The sequence below is a fragment of the Notechis scutatus genome, chromosome 15, assembly GCF_049901735.1.
Source record: "Notechis scutatus isolate UNSWTSFEM ecotype Mainland chromosome 15, rNotScu1.2, whole genome shotgun sequence".
In the NCBI taxonomy this organism is placed as follows: Eukaryota; Metazoa; Chordata; class Lepidosauria; order Squamata; family Elapidae; genus Notechis; species Notechis scutatus.
The window spans coordinates 2108340-2127236 of record NC_142023.1 but is presented as its reverse complement, the minus strand read 5'-3'; the positions used below and the strand labels follow the sequence as shown (position 1 = coordinate 2127236).

The 18897-nt window shown below is 43.8% G+C and overlaps 1 protein-coding gene across 2 annotated transcripts in view; it reads left to right on the top strand.

The window, feature by feature from the left end:
- Window positions 1-18897, top strand: part of GPSM1 (G protein signaling modulator 1) — an 84005-nt gene that overhangs the window by 7873 nt on the left and 57235 nt on the right. For both annotated transcript variants that reach the window (XM_087944009.1, XM_087944010.1), the window contains exons 2-7: window positions 9571-9795; window positions 10414-10549; window positions 12127-12272; window positions 13774-13897; window positions 16271-16386; window positions 17710-17865. In XM_087944009.1, the coding sequence (XP_087800135.1) occupies window positions 9571-9795; window positions 10414-10549; window positions 12127-12272; window positions 13774-13897; window positions 16271-16386; window positions 17710-17865 (903 nt within the window). The remainder of the gene's footprint in view (window positions 1-9570; window positions 9796-10413; window positions 10550-12126; window positions 12273-13773; window positions 13898-16270; window positions 16387-17709; window positions 17866-18897) is intronic.

The following is an 18897-nucleotide window of genomic DNA, read 5'->3' as shown; positions in this document are numbered from 1 at the left end:
TGGTTGGGTGTTTTTCCAGAAGTGGCTATTTTTCCTTCCCTGAGTTGAAACCTCCAGTTTCGCTGCTCCACGAAGGTCATTGTGTTTCTCCTTGAACTGTTCCAAGAATGCAGAGTGAAAGAGATGCATGATTTGCAAAAGCCTAAATTGTCATAAATGAGATAAACTTTTATGGTGCTAGAGAGAGCCTGTTGCAAAAGACTTCTCCCCTCTTCAAGGCTGACCATGGAGAGCTCTCTGACCTAAGCCCTGGTCAAGGATAGACACTGCTAAATTTGTGTGTGCATGGATGTGTGTATACACACACATATATACATGTAAATATATACATGTATATATATATGTATATATATATATATATATATATATGTATGTATATATATATATATATATATATATATATATATATTTATATATATATATATATATATATATATATATATTGTGTGTGTGTGTGTGAAAAAATATATATATATATATATATATATATATATATATATAATATATATATATATATATATATATATATATATATATATATATATATATATATGTTCCCACGTCATTGTAGTTCTTTTAAAGTGAACTACAATGTGTGTGTAGTAAAACTTAAGAAAACATATATATATATATATATATATATATACACACACACACACACACACACACACACACACACATATATATACACATGTACATATGTATGTGTGTGTATACATACATACATGTATATGTATACATACCACCTTTCACTTTTCCCTCCTCAAACATCAAAGATAGATAGATAGATAGATAGATAGATAGATAGATAGATAGATAGATAGATAGATAGATAGATAGATAGAGTTCTGACCCAAACCTTGTTCCAAGGAAACAAACACCAACAGAGGGAAAAGCAAAACCTTTTAATGCTTCTCTGCTAATTCCGTTTATTCGCAGTTAAAAGGCTATTAAAACTAATTGTCTCTGATAAGAACGAGCCTTGCCAAGGTTGTGCAAGGTTGCCAAAAGCACTAGGTTAAGTTGCCAAGAAATATTCCAAACAAAAAGTCTTCAAACACAAACCAAGAGAGTCCGAACTTCCACAAGGCTTGAAGTACAAAAACTTCTTTGCTTCCTGCAAAGAACTCCGGTTTCTCAGCTGGCTTTTATCTCTTAAGGGAGAGGCCATTCCCTTGCAGCCTTACTCCCGAGTCACCCGTGCTGCTGCAGCTGCTCTTTCCTTCGAGCAGTCCTGCACACACGCGCACTGGGGCCAGGCCCTCGGGGGCCTCTTCGTCACTGCTGCCAGCCTCCACCATCTCCAAAGGCAGCACTCCACTCCCTGATGGTCCTGGCCCCATCCCTGCATCCCACACAGGCCCCGCATCCGAGTCCTCGCTCTCCAAGGCCTCAGCCGTCCACACCTGCTGCCGGCGAACCACAACACATAGATGGATAGATGGGGAGATGAGAGAGAGAGAGAGAGAGAGATTTGATGTTCCAGGAAGGAAAAGTGAAGGGTACATAACTCTATTCAAGTATGAAATGGTTGAATTCAGCATAAAAAATGAGCCATCTGGATTGGAAATCTTTGGACTATAAAACTGGGAGAAGTTGGAGATGGTGGTAAGCCACCGAGAAGATGACGGAAGGGCCCACGGTCATTCTGGAAAAATGTTGGTACGTGGTTGTCCAATTCCATTTATGGCATTTTTTGTTACAGCCGAGGTGCATTCCTGCACGGGGCAGAGTCTTAGACTAGATCAGTGTTTCTCAAGCTTTAGGTCGCATGGACTTCAACTCCCAGAATGAGTCCACACATCTTAAAGTTGTCAAGCTTGGAAAACACTAGACCAGATGATCTCCAGGATCCCGCCCAAGCCTTGCCTTCTGTGATTTTCCCCAAGGAAGAAGTCTCTGAAGGATGCCTTGCAGAAAAGAGAGGACTATAAAGGGGGAAAAAATCGATACCTTTTCAACAAATCCACGACAAACCTCCCATTTCAAAAACTAAATTAGTTTTGGGGCTGGGGAAGATGGTTCGGATAAAGTTAAGCTGAAAGAATCTCTCATAGAAGAAGAAAAAAAAGATACAAACCATGTTTAGACATGGTTTGGTCTAAAGGGGGCTTTGTGTGTAGTGTGATGTTGGTCGTCGTTGTTTAGAAATTGTGTGTGTGTGGGGGGGCTTAATGGATTGTGCAGTCCCCTCAGCAAACTGCAGTACATTGAATAAACCATGGCTAAATGAACATGGCTTGCCGGAGTGTGTGAATCTATTCAAAGTTTGACATTCAGGCAATAGAGTTGGGATAAGGGCAGAGAGACAGAGAGCTGTCTTTACGGAGGGAGGGTGCCTGTGATTTTCCACAATTCCCGGACAAAAAATGGATAGAGACTTGCAGATATTTATCCACGTGTGTTTTGATGTTCTGGTATTGGAACTGGTGGCTTTGATCCTCCTCCTTGCCCTGCATGGAGCCTCCCAGATGGTTTTTTAGGTCGGTTTCAAAAATTCCTAGTTAGATAGACCATGTCTAAGGAATAGTGGCAATGGCTCGCCATAGCAGAGAGCCTTGGGTGTGTATAAAACCAAATTTTTAAAAAAGGGAATGTGGTTATTATCCATGCTGCTTTGGTTTCATCTCTCTGTCCTGCCTGGTGTTGAGGGAAATAATGAATACTGCCTCTTTTTAGAGTCTTTCTCTAAGTCCTATTTATGAATCCTCCGTCCCACCTAAATTGAGGGTAGAATCCCAAGCAGCCTTGTCATGCTCACCTTCCCAATACATTCAGTTTAACAGAGTTGGAAGGGACCTTGTAGGTCATCTAGTCCAACCCCCCACCCAAGCAGGAGACCCTACACCATTTCTGACTGATGGCAGTCCAATCTATTCTTGAATACCTCAAGTGATGAAGCTCCACAACTTCCAAAGGCAACTTCTGTTCCATGGGTTGATTGGTCTCAATGTCAGAAAATTCCTCCTTATTTCCAGGTTGAATCTCTCCTTGATCAGTTTCCATCCATTCTTCCTTGTCTGGCCTTCAGATGCCTTGGAGAATAGCTTGACCCCCCTCCTCCTCTCAGGGACAGCCCCTCAAATATTGGAAGACTGCTCTCCTGTCTCCCCTGGTCCTTCTCTTCCCTAGACTAGCCAGGCCCAGTTCCTGCAACCGTTCTTCATATGTTTGAGCCTCCAGTCCCCTCATCATCCTGGTTGCTCTTCTCTGCATTTTTTCTAGAGTCTCAACCTCTTTTTTATAGTGTGGTGACCAAAACTGGTTGTAGGATTCTAGGTGTGGTCCTACTAAGGCTTTATAGAGTGGTATTAGTACATCCTGTGATCTTGATTGAATCCCTCTGTTAATGCAATTTAAGATTATGTTGGCTTTTTTGGCTGCTGCTGCACACAATCATTTCCCATAATCCCCAGCCACCAGCTAGGCACGGGCCAAGACAGGTTTAGAGAAGGAGCTGATGTTCCCCAAGAAGTTAAAGAAATGTGGGGTGTCCAGGAAGAGCTCAAAAGTCTACATTTTTTGAGATGGGCTAACTGGGGGGAACTTCACAATGTTCTCCCAGAGAGTATGAATCGTGCACTGATCCTACAGTGTCTTTGTTGAAGAATTCAGTTTCTTTCTGGGCCCAGAATTGGGTGTGATTGTTGTGTCTCTGACTCATGGCAAACTGAAGTGAATGGACTTCAACTCCCAGAATTCTCAGCAGGGGCAATTCAACTCCCACAATTCCACTGCCAGCAAAACTACTGCTGAGAATTCTGGGAGTTGAAGTCCATCGACCTGGAGATGACCAAGGCTGGGAAACCCTGCCCAAGAGCTATCAGACCATAAGAAGCTTGAGGGAGAAGTGGGTGTCAAAATTAATTTTTATCTGCTTTGCACAAGTGTCACACACAAAAATTGACATTGATAATTTTTCTCCTGGAGACAGGGCTGCACAAATGGATTTATGGTCACTTTGGGATGCCTCAGGCTACAAGGCTGTATTGTCCAATTCACACACTGTTGAAAACTAACCCAGGAGTGAAGCAACCTGGAATTAAGGAGAAAGTTCCTCACAGTGAGGACAATTAACCAGTGGAACAGAAGTTGGCTGCAGAAGTTGTGGCTGCTCCAACACTGGAGGTTTTTAAGAAGAGTCTAGACTCTAGACAATCACTTATCTGAAATGATATAGGTTCTCCTGCTTGAGCAGGGGGCTGGACTAGAAGACCTCCAAGGGTCCCTTCCAGCTCTATTCTAGTTTAGCTTCTCTGGTTCTCAAAAGTTTGAATTTCCTCCTTGGTTAAATTTCCTGGCCAGCATCCACTAGCTTTGATGGCTCGTAAATAAAGACCCACTTGCAGGATTTTGTGGCTACTAAAAAAAAAAAAATCAATAACTACACAAAGAGCTTTCATCGTGACTGATACTGAATCAGAGTTCGTCTTAATTGGCTGTCATTCTGATCAGTGGGCCCCCACTTATTTATTTGTCCTGATTCCACCTACTTGGTATGTGGTCCAACCTCTAAGCTGCTTCAGGCAAATCAATATTTTACCTAGATTTAAAAACAAAAACAAATCAGAAGGTTTGCAAATATTTTAGCATGCTGTTGCTTAATAGCATATGTTTTCCTTTATTTAATCTTTGTATTCTGCAGTGTTTAGTGAAAAGCAGTAGAGGCTTCTGTTTGCGAACAAGGCTGAATTCATGGACACCCAAGGAAGAAACGGAGAAGCTTTTAATGGGATAATTTTGCGCACTTGAAGTACTGTGTTTGTAGATACTGTTTTGACCATATATTGTAGAAGTTCATTAAATGTTTAGGAATAGCAGAATAATTCACCAAGTCCTAGAGCTGAAAGGGATCCTTGAGGTCTTCTAGTCCACTCCCTGCTTGAAGCAGGAAACCCTATACCACTTCAGCCAAATGGTTGTCCAATCTCTTCTTTAGCAGATTCACAGAGATGGAAGGGATCTTTATAGAGTGGTATTAGTACCTCCTTTGATTGTATCCCTCTGTTAATGCAGCTGAGGATTGCATTGGCTTTTTGGGCTGCCGTTGCACACTGCTGGCTCATGTTTCATTGGTTGTCCACTAAGTGTCAGATCCGTGTATCTGCCATTCTTCAATGGAAGAAGGGGTGTGGGTGGGAAGTTGGTACAAATAATCCTTTTTGATGTAACCTGAATATATTAAATCCTATATTGATTCCGTATAACTTGCACATGATATACATCCGGAGGAGTGGAGCCCAGATGTCCAGAAACGTGTCACCTCTGGAAGTGATAACAGGATGAGAAGGGATGATAAAAATTCCAGCCATGGAAGAAATTCCTGGGAACTCTGCAAGATACCTTCCTAGAGAAGGGGAGGGGGGAATTAACTTGTTGGTTCTTTGTTTGACTAAATCCACATCTGAATTGAGGGGAGGGGTTTTAAATTTCCTTTATGACTGTATACCTGGGGATATCCTGGATTCTGCTTTGCCTAATGTTGAGATAAAACCCCTTTCAATAAAGGATTTCTTTTGAAACACCTAGTTTTCAGAAGTTCGTTCTTTTGGGTTGAAGGGAAAAAGTCCAATGCTCACACTAAGACTCCAAGATCCCTCTCACAGTGACTGCTACTAAGCCTGGTTTCACCTACTCTATATGTGTGCTTTTGGTTTTTCTTGCCTAAGTGTTAGACTTTACTTTCCTCTACCTTGAATTTCATTTTGTTAGATAGGGCCCAGTGTCCAAATTTATCAAGATCCATCTGGATCTTGAGCCTATCTTCTAGAGCGTTAGCTATTCCTGCCAGCTTAGTATCATTGGCTGTCATGCCCCTGTTGGAGTCTGACTCTGAGGGAGAGATGGAACAGCTGACAGGGAGTGGGAGTGTGGCTCCGGTGGCTATGGAGGAAAGTGGGGAAAGGCACAAGCTGGGTGGGCATTTAGAGGAAGACCCAGGCCCATCCCCTCTTCATCTTAGGGCACGCAGGGAGGAGCGGATAAGGGAGAAACATGAGTGGCGTGGTCTACGGGGGAGGAAGGGGCTCTGATCCCCTTCATGGGCTGCAGCTGTGAGGACTGTTTATAAGGACAAACTGGGCATGGCCCAGTGCTGGAAGCAAAGCATGTTTTATTCTTGTTGGAGCTTATCTGTGTGTTTTGGCTTCCTCCCAACTGTGGTTGCTGTGTTATCTGGTAGAAGTCTGCAAATAATCACCCTTGCTTGCTGTAGTAATTCTTTCAGTGTGGTATGTTGGGTTTTTTATTTTGAATTAACTTTACTTTGAGTGCGGACTGCATTTACTCCCTCCGTAAACTGTTTTCTTTAAGGGTTTGGTATCCTGCTGAGGATAATTGGACATTGGGGCCAAGTTGGAGGTATTAAAGGGACTTTCTTCTATTTTTGTGACTGGGTTATTTTTGTGTCATGCCTCAGGTCATCACATCTGCAAATTTGGTAAATTCCCCTTCTAGTCCCTCATCTAAGCTGTTTATGAAGATATTGAAGAGTCCTGGGCCTAAGACGGAACCTTGTGGCACCCCACTGCTTACTTCCCTCCATGTAGACTTAGACCAGGGGTGGGATTCAATTTTTTTAATAACCGGTTCTGTGGACGTGGCTTAGTTGGTGGACGTGGCTTGCTGATCATGTGACTGGGTGGGCGTGGCCAATTCGACGTCACTCAAGGGGCACTTCTCCTTGCCTGGCCTCTCATGACAGTGGGAATGTTGCAATGTTTGTAAGTGTGAAAAATGGTCATAAGTCACTTTTTTTCAGTGCCATTGTAACTTTGAATGGTCACCAGTTTTAGATCAAAACTCAGAAAGGGTATGTAAACTCACGTTTGAATGTCAATCTTTCTAGCTAGCCAGGAAGCCTTGCAGAATGTCACTTATCTTGGTTCCTTGTCATTAAAAAGCTTATTTTTGGCAGCTCTGCTTCATTATTCAATTATTTCTTCAAAGTGCTAACTCCAGCAGAGGAGTATTTCCTCCCAACAGCAGTGTAAAAAGCTTAAAACAACCCTTCCCCTTTAAGAAAGTACCAGCAAAGAAAAAAAAAAAACTCCTTTGGAGGCAGTAAGTCTGGGCATACTGCCAAGAATGCAAGAAGGGTGGAAAAGAACAAAAGGAGGTTCTCTGAACTGCTTAGAAAGTTAACAACCGGTTCTAGCGAATAGGTGAGAAACCTGTAGAATCCCACCCCTGACTTAGACCTATTAAGGACTACTCGTTGAGTACAGTTTGTCAGCCAGTTGCGAGTCCATCTAGTGGTGGTGCTATCTATTCCACTTTTTTTCTAGCTTCCCAAGAAATAAGTTGTGGTCTACTTTGTCGAATGCCTTGCTGAAGTCTAAGTATATGTGTACTTTTGGTTCTTCTGCAAGACTTTACTTTTCTCTGCATTGAATTTCATTTTGTTAGATAGGGTCCACTCTTCAAGTCTTATTTCTGATGAGACATAAGATGCAGAAAGAATATATGAGTGCAGAGATTCTCAAAACACTTGCGGACTCCTGGGGAGAGGAATGATCTGATGGTCAGTTTATTTAAAAATTTATATGGCCGCATTGCAGTGATCCTGGATGGCATTCAAAGATTAAAATAACAGGCTCTCTCCAGTGTTTCTGTTTTACTCTTTGATGAAATGGATTCTGCTCTGTGTCGGGAACTGAACGGGATGATCTCGAAGGTCCCTTCCATGGGCTCCATTTTGTGATCTGTGGCTAAGGATTCTTGCTCTGGGTGGGGTGGGATAGATGACCTTGAAGGTACCTTTCACAGTTTAGATCCTCCAATTCTCTGAATGTATACAATGCAGGTAATTCTTGACGTACCACCATTCATTTAGCAAAAATTTGATTTAGGATGGGTCCTTGCCGTTGTGACGTTACAACATCCCTGCAGTCATGTGGTCACAATCTGGCTACTTGGCAACCAACTCACATTTACAACAGTTATGGAGCCTGGGGCCACTGTGATTGCCATTTACAATCTTACAGACTAGTAAGAGAAGGATCAGGGGAGACAGGATAGCAAAGTTCCAATATTTGAGGGGCTGTCACAGAAAGGAGGGGGCCAAGCTGTTTTCTAAAGCGCCTGAAGGCCAGACAAGGAATAATAATGGATGGAAACTGAACCAGGAGAGATTCAACCTGGAAATAAGGAGGGATTTTCTGACAGAACAGTCAAACTTCTGCCACTAGAAGTTGTGGGTACTTCATTGCTAGAGGTTTTTAAGAAGAGCCTTGACTGCCATCTTGCAGAAATGGCATACGATCTCCTGCTTGGGTGGTTGGTTGGACTAGATGGCTTCCAAGGTCCCTTCCAACTCTGTTAATCTGTTAATCTTCCCAGTGGCTTCCGACAAGCAAAATCAACAGGGAATCGGGAGAGATTGCAAGTCATAATTCCATGACTTAACATCGCTTAATGGCTACACTGCTTAAAGATGAATTTTCCGTCCCAGTTTTGGTCTTATCCTTGAGGACTGCATTTTTCTAAAACAGAGATAGGGGAAATATGGCCCTTTTAGAATCTGTGAACTTCAAGTCCCAGAATTCCTGAGCCAGGAATTCTGGGAGTTGAAGGTCCCCGATCGTAAAAGAAGCATAGTTCCCCACCCCTGTTTCCAAAGGACAAATGTGTTTGTGGGACTTTCCTGAACATCATTAATTCACAGGCAAACAGCTGTGATGTGTGGATGGCTTTGATAGACAGTTATTCCTCCAGGTTTAAGCCCTCTCTCAAAATCCACCGTGGCCGTCACTCCTGGATTTCCCAGACAAGTCATGGGCAGATTCAACCATACTTCTTTTGCTTGTCTGAACTTGATTACCATTTTTTTTTATAAAGAATACAACATCCCTCCACTTCCTGGTTGCTCATAAACCTAGACAGTTTTTCTGGCACAAGCGGAGAATTTCTAGAAAATGATGTTTTGACCAAGATTGTGTTCAGAGTATTGCAGTGTAAATTCAGCGCCGGAAAAGTAAACACAGATGGCTGAGGCTTCATTTAACTTCTTTATAAACAAATGAAGTAAATTTCACAATACCAGTTGTAGATTTCTCCAACATGGAGCAAACTCAAACAGAAGCTATGGGTTCTTGTGATTGTAGGACTGTAACTTTGTTGCTTGTATCCTTACGATTTATATTGACTGTTTCCTAGTATGATTTGATTGTTGATTGTACCCTATGACTATCATTAAGTGTTGTACGTTATGATTCTTGATTCTTAATGAATGTACCTTTTCTTTAGGTATACTGAGAGCATTTACACCAAGACAAATTCCTTGTGTGTCCAATCACACTTGGCCAATAAAGAATTCTATTCTATTCTATTCAGGGCAGAACAGCAATTCAGGAGCTCAGAAACAGACCTCGGTTTCACTTTAGTTCAGCAGGCAAGCAAGCAAGTTAGTTTCTCTTTCACTTTAGAGCTGAGCACAGAACTGAGATAAACCACGCTCAGATTCTCTCTTTAAATTTCAGCCCTCAACTCAGCTCTCATTGGCTGACCTTGTTACTAAACCCTATTCCAGTTCATGAATATACTCTGACAGATTATTTCTGTTTCCATTAGGAGGATGGAGGCCTCGTGCTTGGAATTAGCCCTGGAAGGAGAGCGGGCGTGCAAGGCGGGGGATTTCCCTTCTGGAGCTGCCTTCTTCGAACACGCAGTCAAGGTGGGGACGGAGGACCTGAAGACGCTTAGTGCCATTTACAGCCAACTGGGCAATGCCTACTTCTATCTGAAGGACTATGCCAAAGCTTTGGAGTACCATAAGCACGACCTCACGCTGGCCAGGTAAGGCAGGGGCAGTCAACCTTTTTATACCTACCGCCTACTTTTTTATTTTATAAAATTTCTGTTGCTAAGTGAGTCATTAAGTGAGTTTTGCCCCATTTTATGACTTTTCTTCCCCCGGTTGTTAAGTGAATCCCTGCACTTGAGTAACCCGATTGTTAAATGAATCTGGCTTCCCCTGTTGTCTTGGCTTGTCAGAAAGTCGCTAAAGGGGATCATGAGACCCTGGGATTCAATGCTCAAGCTTTGCCGGTCATAACTATGAGTCCCCTCCCCCAGAAAAAGGCCTCCAGAATGTTTAATCACATGATCATGGGGATAGTAGGAAGGTTGTAAACTCTGATCGGTGGGATACAAAAGCCACAAAGTCACAAAAACAGGTGAAGTGCTTAATTTCATGCCTTAAACACCCCTCAACCCCCAACATTTTCAATTCTTCTCCCTTGGATGGTGTTTGCCAGGATACCATGCCTGCTCACAGCCCCCGAGCAGGTCAAAGGAGGAAATGCAATGCCCAATCTGAAAGCACTCTCCCCCCATCCCACCCCTGCCGTTCCTCACTTCCGCCTGGCTTCCTTCCAAGAGAAACTCCCAGCATTCTTCTCCCAATGCCCACAGAACCATCGGGGATCGGATCGGCGAGGGCAAAGCCAGCGGCAACCTTGGCAACACGCTGAAAATCCTGGGTCAGTTCGACGAAGCCTTGGTTTGTTGCCAGAGGCATCTGGACATCTCTCAGGAGCAAGGAGACAAGGTAGGAGGGTGGCCCCCTCAGAGACTATCCAGCCTCTTTCTGGCCAGGGAAAATGGCAGCATTGCGGGGGGCGGGGGGAGAGCAGAGAGCGGGCCCCCTCAGTTGCAGGATGGTGGCCTATAACCAGGGAAACCTGGTTTCCATATTGCTTCAGTTGTTAACCCGGTATCTTTATTAGGCTTGTTTTACTGGGAAAACTAATTTTAGCGGGGCAAAAGGGATGTGGTGTCTCAGTGGCTAAGACGCTGAGCTTGTCGATCAGAAAGGTCGGCAGTTCAGCGGTTCAAATCCCTAGCGCCACATCACGGAGTGAGCTCCCGTTCCTTGTCCCAGCTTCTGCCAACCGAGCAGTTCGAAAGCATGTAAAAATGCAAGTAGAAAAAGAGGGACCCCTTCGGTGGGAAGGGAACAGCTTTCCTTGCGCCTTCTTTGTCGTTTAGTCATGCCGGCCACATGACCACGGAGACGTCTTCGGACAGCGCTGGCTCTTCGGCTTTGTGACGGAGATGAGCACCGTCCCCCCAGAGCCAGAAACGACTGGCACATATGCTCGTCACTTAACTTTGCCTTTAGTGGGAAAACTGAGCAGCCAAGGGGGGAGATCCAGGGCAGAAAAACACCGCAAAGAGAAATTTGAAAGCATCTTAAGAATCAGAAGAAAAACTGTAGTCTCTTTTCAGCAGGGATGTCCATGGAGATTCTCAGTCATCCAGGTCACAGTTGTCCCAAAGGTGCTTTTTCAAGAGGCAGCTGGACTTTCTGGTTTTTCTTCTCTCCCAACATCTCTTCCAAGAACCATTCCCCACATCCAGTCAGAGTGGAAGACTCTTCTTGGATGAGAAGAAGCTGAAGAAGCTTCTTGGATGAGAAGCGAAACTTCTTCAAGGAAAAACAAGAAAGTCCAGCTGCCTCTTGAAAAAAAAAACACCTTTGGAACAGCAGGGAAGAAATTTTGGGAAAAATCAGAAAGCCAGTTTGAGGGCTGAATCAGTGGAAAGTAGTGGTTCTCAACCTTTGTTGACTTTAAGATGGATGGACTTCAACTCCCAGGCCAACTAAAGTTGAGAAACATGGTATAAAGGGTGGTTTCTAACACTATACACAATTTTCATTGCAGTCTAAAAGTTTTTGGGAGGGAATTCAGGTTTCGTGGGGGTGAAATAGACGGCCCAAACCTCCAAACCACACCCCACCCAAGCCACACTGTTCTACTGCTGGCTTCTAGCTAGAGGAGTGTTTCTTAATCTTGGTGATTTTAAAATGTGTAGACTTCAATTCCCAAGATTCCCCAGCCAGAATGGGTTAAGATTAAGTTAAGCTGGGGAATTCTAGGAGCTGAATTCCACACATCCTAAAGATTGCTAAGTTTGAGAAACATTGGGTTAGGGCCATGGTGGCGAACCTGTGACAGGTGGCACGCAGAGCCCTTTCTCTGGGCACCCACGCTGTCACCCCAGCTAAGCTCCACTGTGCAAATGTGCATGCCTCCCGCCGTCCAGCTGGACTTTGGGCCTTTGTGCGGGGGGGCACATACTTGGAGGGACCTCAGGAGCTCTTTTCTTTCTTCTTTCTGATAGGTGGGGGAGGCCCGAGCACTGTATAACCTCGGCAATGTCTACCATGCCAAAGGCAAGGAGGCGTTGTGGACCCTGCCCCAGGAGGAACCAGGCCAGCTGCCCCAGGAGATTCAAGAGGCTCTGCAAAAGGCATCTGAATTTTACAAGTAAGTGAATGGTCTTCTCCAGGTGGAGAGGAACGGGGGTCCCATGAAGGCCCCACAATATTCAGGGTACACTCACAATCTTTCCAGGAGTTATCTTGGGTTGCAAAGAGAGCCAAGCCAAGCTGAGGCTGGTACTTCTCCCTACTATTCTTGGGCACCAAGAAGTTGGTGAGAACTCTTTTGGCAGGTCTGCCTCTTCTTCCCAACCACTTTAGAACTTCTTTCTCTACTTTTGCCTCACTATGAGAAGTTGGGAGAATGAATCCCCCCGCACACACACACACATCGCCTTTCTACCCTCCCAAGCCTTCCATCTCCATTATTAGTGCAATGATGTTGTTCAGTGGCTTGTTTACCTGCGTTGCTCCTTTTAAAAAGCCTCAGCCGCAATAATTTTGGTTCTACCTTGTCTGGCTTTGGAATGTTATCCATTAAAGTGGGGAGAGAAGTGTAAAGCAAGAAATTGTAAGCAAGAAAGGCGAAGGGGTGAGTTAATACCCCCGCCCCAGCTCCATCTCTTCTCCCGCCACCAACAATCCAGGTTGCCCTGTCTGTGTGTGACAGGGCACAACTTAACAAATGAAAAAAAAAGGAAAAGGAAAAAACGACAACAACCTGGAGGAGTGACATAACCCAGTTTTCCCTTTTCTTCTTCTTTTTTTTTTCTTTTCCTTCTGAAGAAGGCAAGGTTTTGGGGAGAAATAAAAATATGACAAAAATCAGAAGACAGTATTGGCCTTAACAGGGGGTGGAGGGAAAACAGTGGGGCGGGGTGTGAGAAGGAGGAAAAAAAGGAACTTACGTTTGAAAAAGGAAATTGTTGTAATGACGAGGCAGTCGAGTTGTTTGATCATGAACAACTGAATCATGATCATCTTTATTGGAGTCTAGTCTTTGCATTTATACACATTTTTAGTTATCCTCCATCATTGGTTAACTTTTGTTACTGCTTAACTTTCGTTACTGTTTAGCACAGTAATCCATACAATTAATTATCTCTAGTTAAAGTCTAACATATGTTTACTTCCTCTCTCTAATCCTCCTTTAGATTAGTGACTTTGTTTACCTGAGTTGTATTTGCTTGGAAACATTCTTTATCTGAGGTTTGCCATCCGAGATTGGAACATTCCTGCAATTACAACTCTACAGGAAATATGCAAACTGTGTAGGTCACACAGTGACTGGATTTTTTTTTTCTAATTCCAATTTTTTTTTTTTTAAAAAAAGTGGGAAAATAAAAAAAAAAAAAAATAAAGTGGGGAGAGGAGACCACAAGGAAATCTCACGGCACTTTAAATGTGTCTCTGGAGGGGAAGACATGAAACTGAACTCCAGACAAAAGCCTGAGTTGTTAAAAAGAAAAGAGAGAAATGATAAGTGAGGAAATGGAAGGGTGGCAATGATGCTTTTCAGGAATGCACAGATGTCCTATTTGAAATGGCTTTCTGGTCCTTTTCTCGAACATTAAGGGCTTCTTCTTTTTTTTCTGGCTTACCCCTAGGAGGAACCTTTCCCTCGTGAAGGAGTTGGCTGACAGAGCTGCACAAGGCAGGGCTTACGGGAACCTGGGCAATGCCCATTACCTGATGGGCAACTTCAACAAAGCTATCGTCTTCCATAAGCAGGTGAAACACGGAGAGGTGTCCTTTCTGACCCATTGTAGAGATCTACAGCATTTGGGGGGGGGGGAGTGGGAATCGGGGCCATGCAGATCCTTACAAATATATGTTGGGGGTTACACTTAAAAGATTTATTACAACAATGTTGTCAAGTTCGAAGTGCGCTTGCCGATGAACTAGGGGGGAGGGAAGGGGAATTGGAATGCAAGCTCCAGACATCACCCAAGACAACCCATGGGAACCAAGGACACTTCTGCAGGTGTTTGCCGAAGCTTAAAGACATTTTCCCATAACAATATACTGACCCTCCATTGGACAATGTGACTTGCACTAATCAAGGGAGCGGGAAGTCTATTCTTTAACTATATGGGTTTGCGTGGGAATTAGCCAGAGTTGGTTTTGCTTTTCATCTGTGCTGAAATGATGTACTCAATAAAGTTTTGCATTAAGAGATTGGATCATCTCGACAGTGCTTGCTTGGTTGGGTTCCATCAATCGGTGTTGTGGTTAGCCGGCAGCAGGTGCAGATGGCTGAGGAGAGCGATGACTCTGATGAGCGGCCAGGACCATCAGGGAGTGGACTGCTGCCTTCAGGGATTGTGGAGGCTGGCAGCAGCGATGAGGAGGTTCCCGAGGAGCCTGTGCCAAGTACGCATGAGCGCAGGATGATTTGTAGAAGAGAACAGCTGGAGCATCACAGGCGACTCGGGAGTAAGGAGGCCCCTCCCTCCAGGGAATATAAGCCTGGTTTTAAAAGGTTTTTGCCCTTGCAGAAGGCTCTAAGGATCCAGCATTGTGTGTGGAGACTCCAGATTATCTAAAGAATCCTGTCAAGGCTTTTCTGGTTGGACTAATTGTCTTCAAGCCATCTTTTATCTACAAAGAAGTTTATTTGTAGATTAAAGCTGTGAAGGTTTGAGTTGCTGCGTTTGTTTGAGATTTTCTTGCTGGTAAACAGGGTTGGGGCAGAACAGTCTGAACCTTGACAAATATATACAAACCTTGCCAATAATTTGCCAATAATTGCCAATAATTAATTGGGACTAATTCTACTGATGACTGCAATGACTAATGGTGGAAATTCCAGTCCCAATTCTGATCTATGTGTAAATAAAATTGAGTGAGAATTTTGGGCGTGTGTGCTGAATTTTGAACAAAGCAATAAGTGTGCCTTTTGGAACTCCTTGGTTCTTTCGTTGCCAAATGTACTGTCAGCTTTCCAAGTAATGCACCTGTCAGGGTTCCAGAACAACCCAACTCCAATTAAAAACTGTGAGACAGGCATTTTCTCAAAAGTTTCCTTTTATTAGTTATACTGGCACATCTGGGAAAACCCAAATCCGAGAAAGCAGAATTCCAAAGCAGGCAAGTTCCTCGAAGAACAACTTATTGGACACATCATATTGGCATAACTGAGGAAAGCCAACTCTGAAAATTCTCACAGCTTTCACCTAATTAAAAAGTAAAGGTTCCCCCTTTTCCCCAAGTCACTGGTGACGCTGTCCAATCAAGGTGCTGGCTGGTTGCTTGGTTACTTGCTCCTCCTCTGGCCAGCCACTTGTTAGAACGTCCTTGGTTCCCACAGGAAAACTGTATTGTTTTGGCTACAAAACCCCAATCTAGCTATTTCCCCCCTTCCCTCTGTTGTGTGGCAACCCTGAAGCCTTCAAGATGGCCTCAGCCAGGCTCACTTCAGGGTCAACATGTACATCAGCTGGGGAAGACTAGAATGATGGTGCCCTAATAGAGATGACATATCCCGATAAGTTGCCCAACTTACCGCCCATATACAGTACTTTATTATTCAGAAAATTTATGAATGCGCCGAAATAGAGAGGCTTACATTAAAATTAAAAGAAAAGGATGACTCGGAATACTATTTGATTTGGGATAAATTGTATGATTGGATAGATTGTAAAAAAAAGAATGCATGAAATAAGGGGAAATAATTAACCTATGAAACATACTATCATATATATGCTAAACTTGGATAGGAATTTATAGAATACTAGTTTTATTCCTCTCTCTCTTTGACTAAGCTATATAAATGACTTCTCTATAAAATACATAGTTATAATCCAACAGTAATAATAGATGTATTATATATTATTAATACAGCTATTCTACAAGGGATAGGAAATAACCGCCATTTAATACTTTCTAGGAGATATTTAAATCACTATCAAAATGTATTAGAGGAAAATATGATTAGTCTTACTACAGAATGTGTTGTGATGTTTATGTGTATGACTTTTTATTTTTTACTTTTGTATATTTGTATATTGTAACCTTTTGTATTCAATAAAGTATTTTAAAAATTTAAAAAAAATAGAGGTGGTATATTGCTGCAGTGACACCCATGACGTTATCCGTTTTCAGCGGCTGAACATCGCTAAGGAATTTGGAGACCGGGCTGCCGAGAGGAGAGCGTACAGCAACTTGGCCAACGCTCACATCTTCCTGGGGAGCTTCGATATTGCCGCAGAGTATTACAAGTAAGCAGTGGGTGTCTCAGGGGAACCACTACCCTCCAGGTCCGATCTGTTTGGATTCATGGCAGTAGATCAGCAAAGGGATCCTACATCCCGGTTATAACTACTGTCCTGAACGTAGAAGAAAACACGAGAGACTCCAATAGAAGAGAACATTCGCAGATCAAGGTTGAACTGTGAAGTCCTTGGTTGCTTTCTGAGCTTGGCGTTGTGGCCTAGGTTTCCTCGACAGCATGAAGTTGAGTCCTCGTCCCGATAAACCAGTGGCCCTCAACCTTTTTTGGGCCACGGCCCGGTACCGGCATCACAAAATGATCCGTGGCCCGGTACCGGCATCGCAGGCATGACAAGACAAGACGAGCCGAGCGACCGGCCAGCCAGCCGTCCCCCGCTTCTCCCCGCCACCTTCAACTCCTCCTTTGTACCTTTGTCGATGGGCTTCGGGACGGCTTCGGGACAGTCGCTCAGCTCGCCTTGCCTTGGGTGCTGAAAGAATCCTCGTGCCTTAGTTTTGTTCGAAGCCGCCCCCTCCCCTCGATGAAACTAAGGCGCGAGGATTCCTTCAGGACCCAAACGCCGCTTTCCAACCGGAAAAGCTCACCCGGAAGCACTTTCTCATCGAAACAAGATGGCGGTGCCCAGCAAACCGGCGGCCCGGTAGAAAATGTTCCACGGACTGGTACCGGTCCAGGGCCCGGTGGTTCAGGACCCCTGCGATAAACCCCTTTTATTTAATCTACAATGAATTTCCACTCCAACCAAGTCCTTGCCAACAGTCTTCAAAATTGTTCTCAATTACAGACCTTTATCAGGCTTGGAGAGTAGCCAGGTTGATATCTTTCAGATGCCACAAAACTTGGCAAGCATGCCAAAATGAACAAATTGTCTCCTGCAAAGCCCCACTCCCCTTTCGCTCCTCTTTTATACTCTGGGGAGTGGCCATTCAACGTCCACCTGTGGCTTTACTTCCAAGTCAGCCCTTGTTCCTCAGCTGTTCCCTTCTCCTTTCAGAATGTGACAGCTTAATATACCAGAGAAACATGTCTTTTGATTCTTAAGGCATCTCCAACAATATGATCATTTAATTGTTCCATTTCCACGTCAACAGAATGGAATCCAGTAAGTCTGATCTATTATAGTTGTTTTGACCCAATGAGGTCTGTGGATTTTCATAACTTGGGGGCCTCCAGACATACCAGAATTCTCACCTTTCAACATACCTGGAGTACCCCAGCTTGGGGAAGATGATCTTTCAATATGGGCAGAACATGAGGTGCCTTCAGTGTTCAGTGGAAAAAGTCTTCCCTCTCTTCTCTCTTAATTTAGGAAAACCCTCCACCTCTCCAGGCAGCTGAAGGACCAAACAGTGGAAGCCCAGACATGCTACAGTCTTGGAAACACCTACACCCTTCTTGAAGACTATGACAAGGCTGTGGAGTACCACCTAAAGCACCTGGCCATCGCCCAGGAACTTGGAGACAGGTAAGAAAGATCTGTTTCCTGTGCTGCTGGTATTGATCTTGAGGTCTCTTTTGGTAGAATGACAAACATGCAGTTCAGGAAGCTAGTTCAGTTTATGGTGAACCGGGAGGGACTGTCCAGTTTATGCTGGTGAGAATCGAATGGAATGGAAAGGTGATTTGGTAACAGATGGTGACTCCAAAGGATAGTAGCTATGTTAGGCTTAGTTTGGCTTAAGTTAGCTTGGCTTGAATTAAGTTGGGTTGAGTTGGCTTCACTTCTGTTGAATTAAGTTGGGTTGGGTTGGGTTGGGTGGTGAGGTTTTCAGACACTAAGCTCAACCCACAGAGAGAATCAGAATAGAGCTGGAAGGGGCCTTGGAGGTCTTCTAGTCCAGCCCCCTGCTCAAGCAGGAGAAACCTATACTATTTCAGACAAGTGGCTGTCCAGTCTCTTCATAAAAACCTCCAGTGATGGAGCAGCCACAACTTCTGGTGGCAAGCCGTTCCACTGGTTAATTGTCCTCACTGTTAGGAAGTTTCTCCTCAATTCCAGGTTCCTTCTCTCCTTGATGAGTTTCCATCCATTGTTTCTTGTCCTGCCTTCTGATGCTTTGGAGAATAATTTGACCCCCTCTTCTTTGTGGCAGCCCCTCAAATACTGAAATATTACTATTATGTCACCCCTAATCCTTGTTTTTTCTAGACTGGCCATATTTGATTCTTGCAACCATTTGTCATATGTTTAAGTCTCCAGGCCTTTAACCTGAGTTGTTCTTCTCTGCACTTTTTAAGTCTCAACATATTTTTTGTAATGAGGTGACCAAAACTGGATGCGGTATTCCAGGTGTGGCCTTACTAAGGCTTTATAAAGAAGTAATTGTAAGCACTGGTCTTTTTCCCTTCAACCGAAAAGAATGAACTTCTGGAAATAAGCATTTCAAAAGGAATCCTTTATTGAAATGAGATGATTCCAGCACTAGTCAAAGCCGAGTCTAAATGCTCCCAGGCATGCAGTAGTAGATAAGGGGAGTTAGGACCCCTCCCCTTGTTT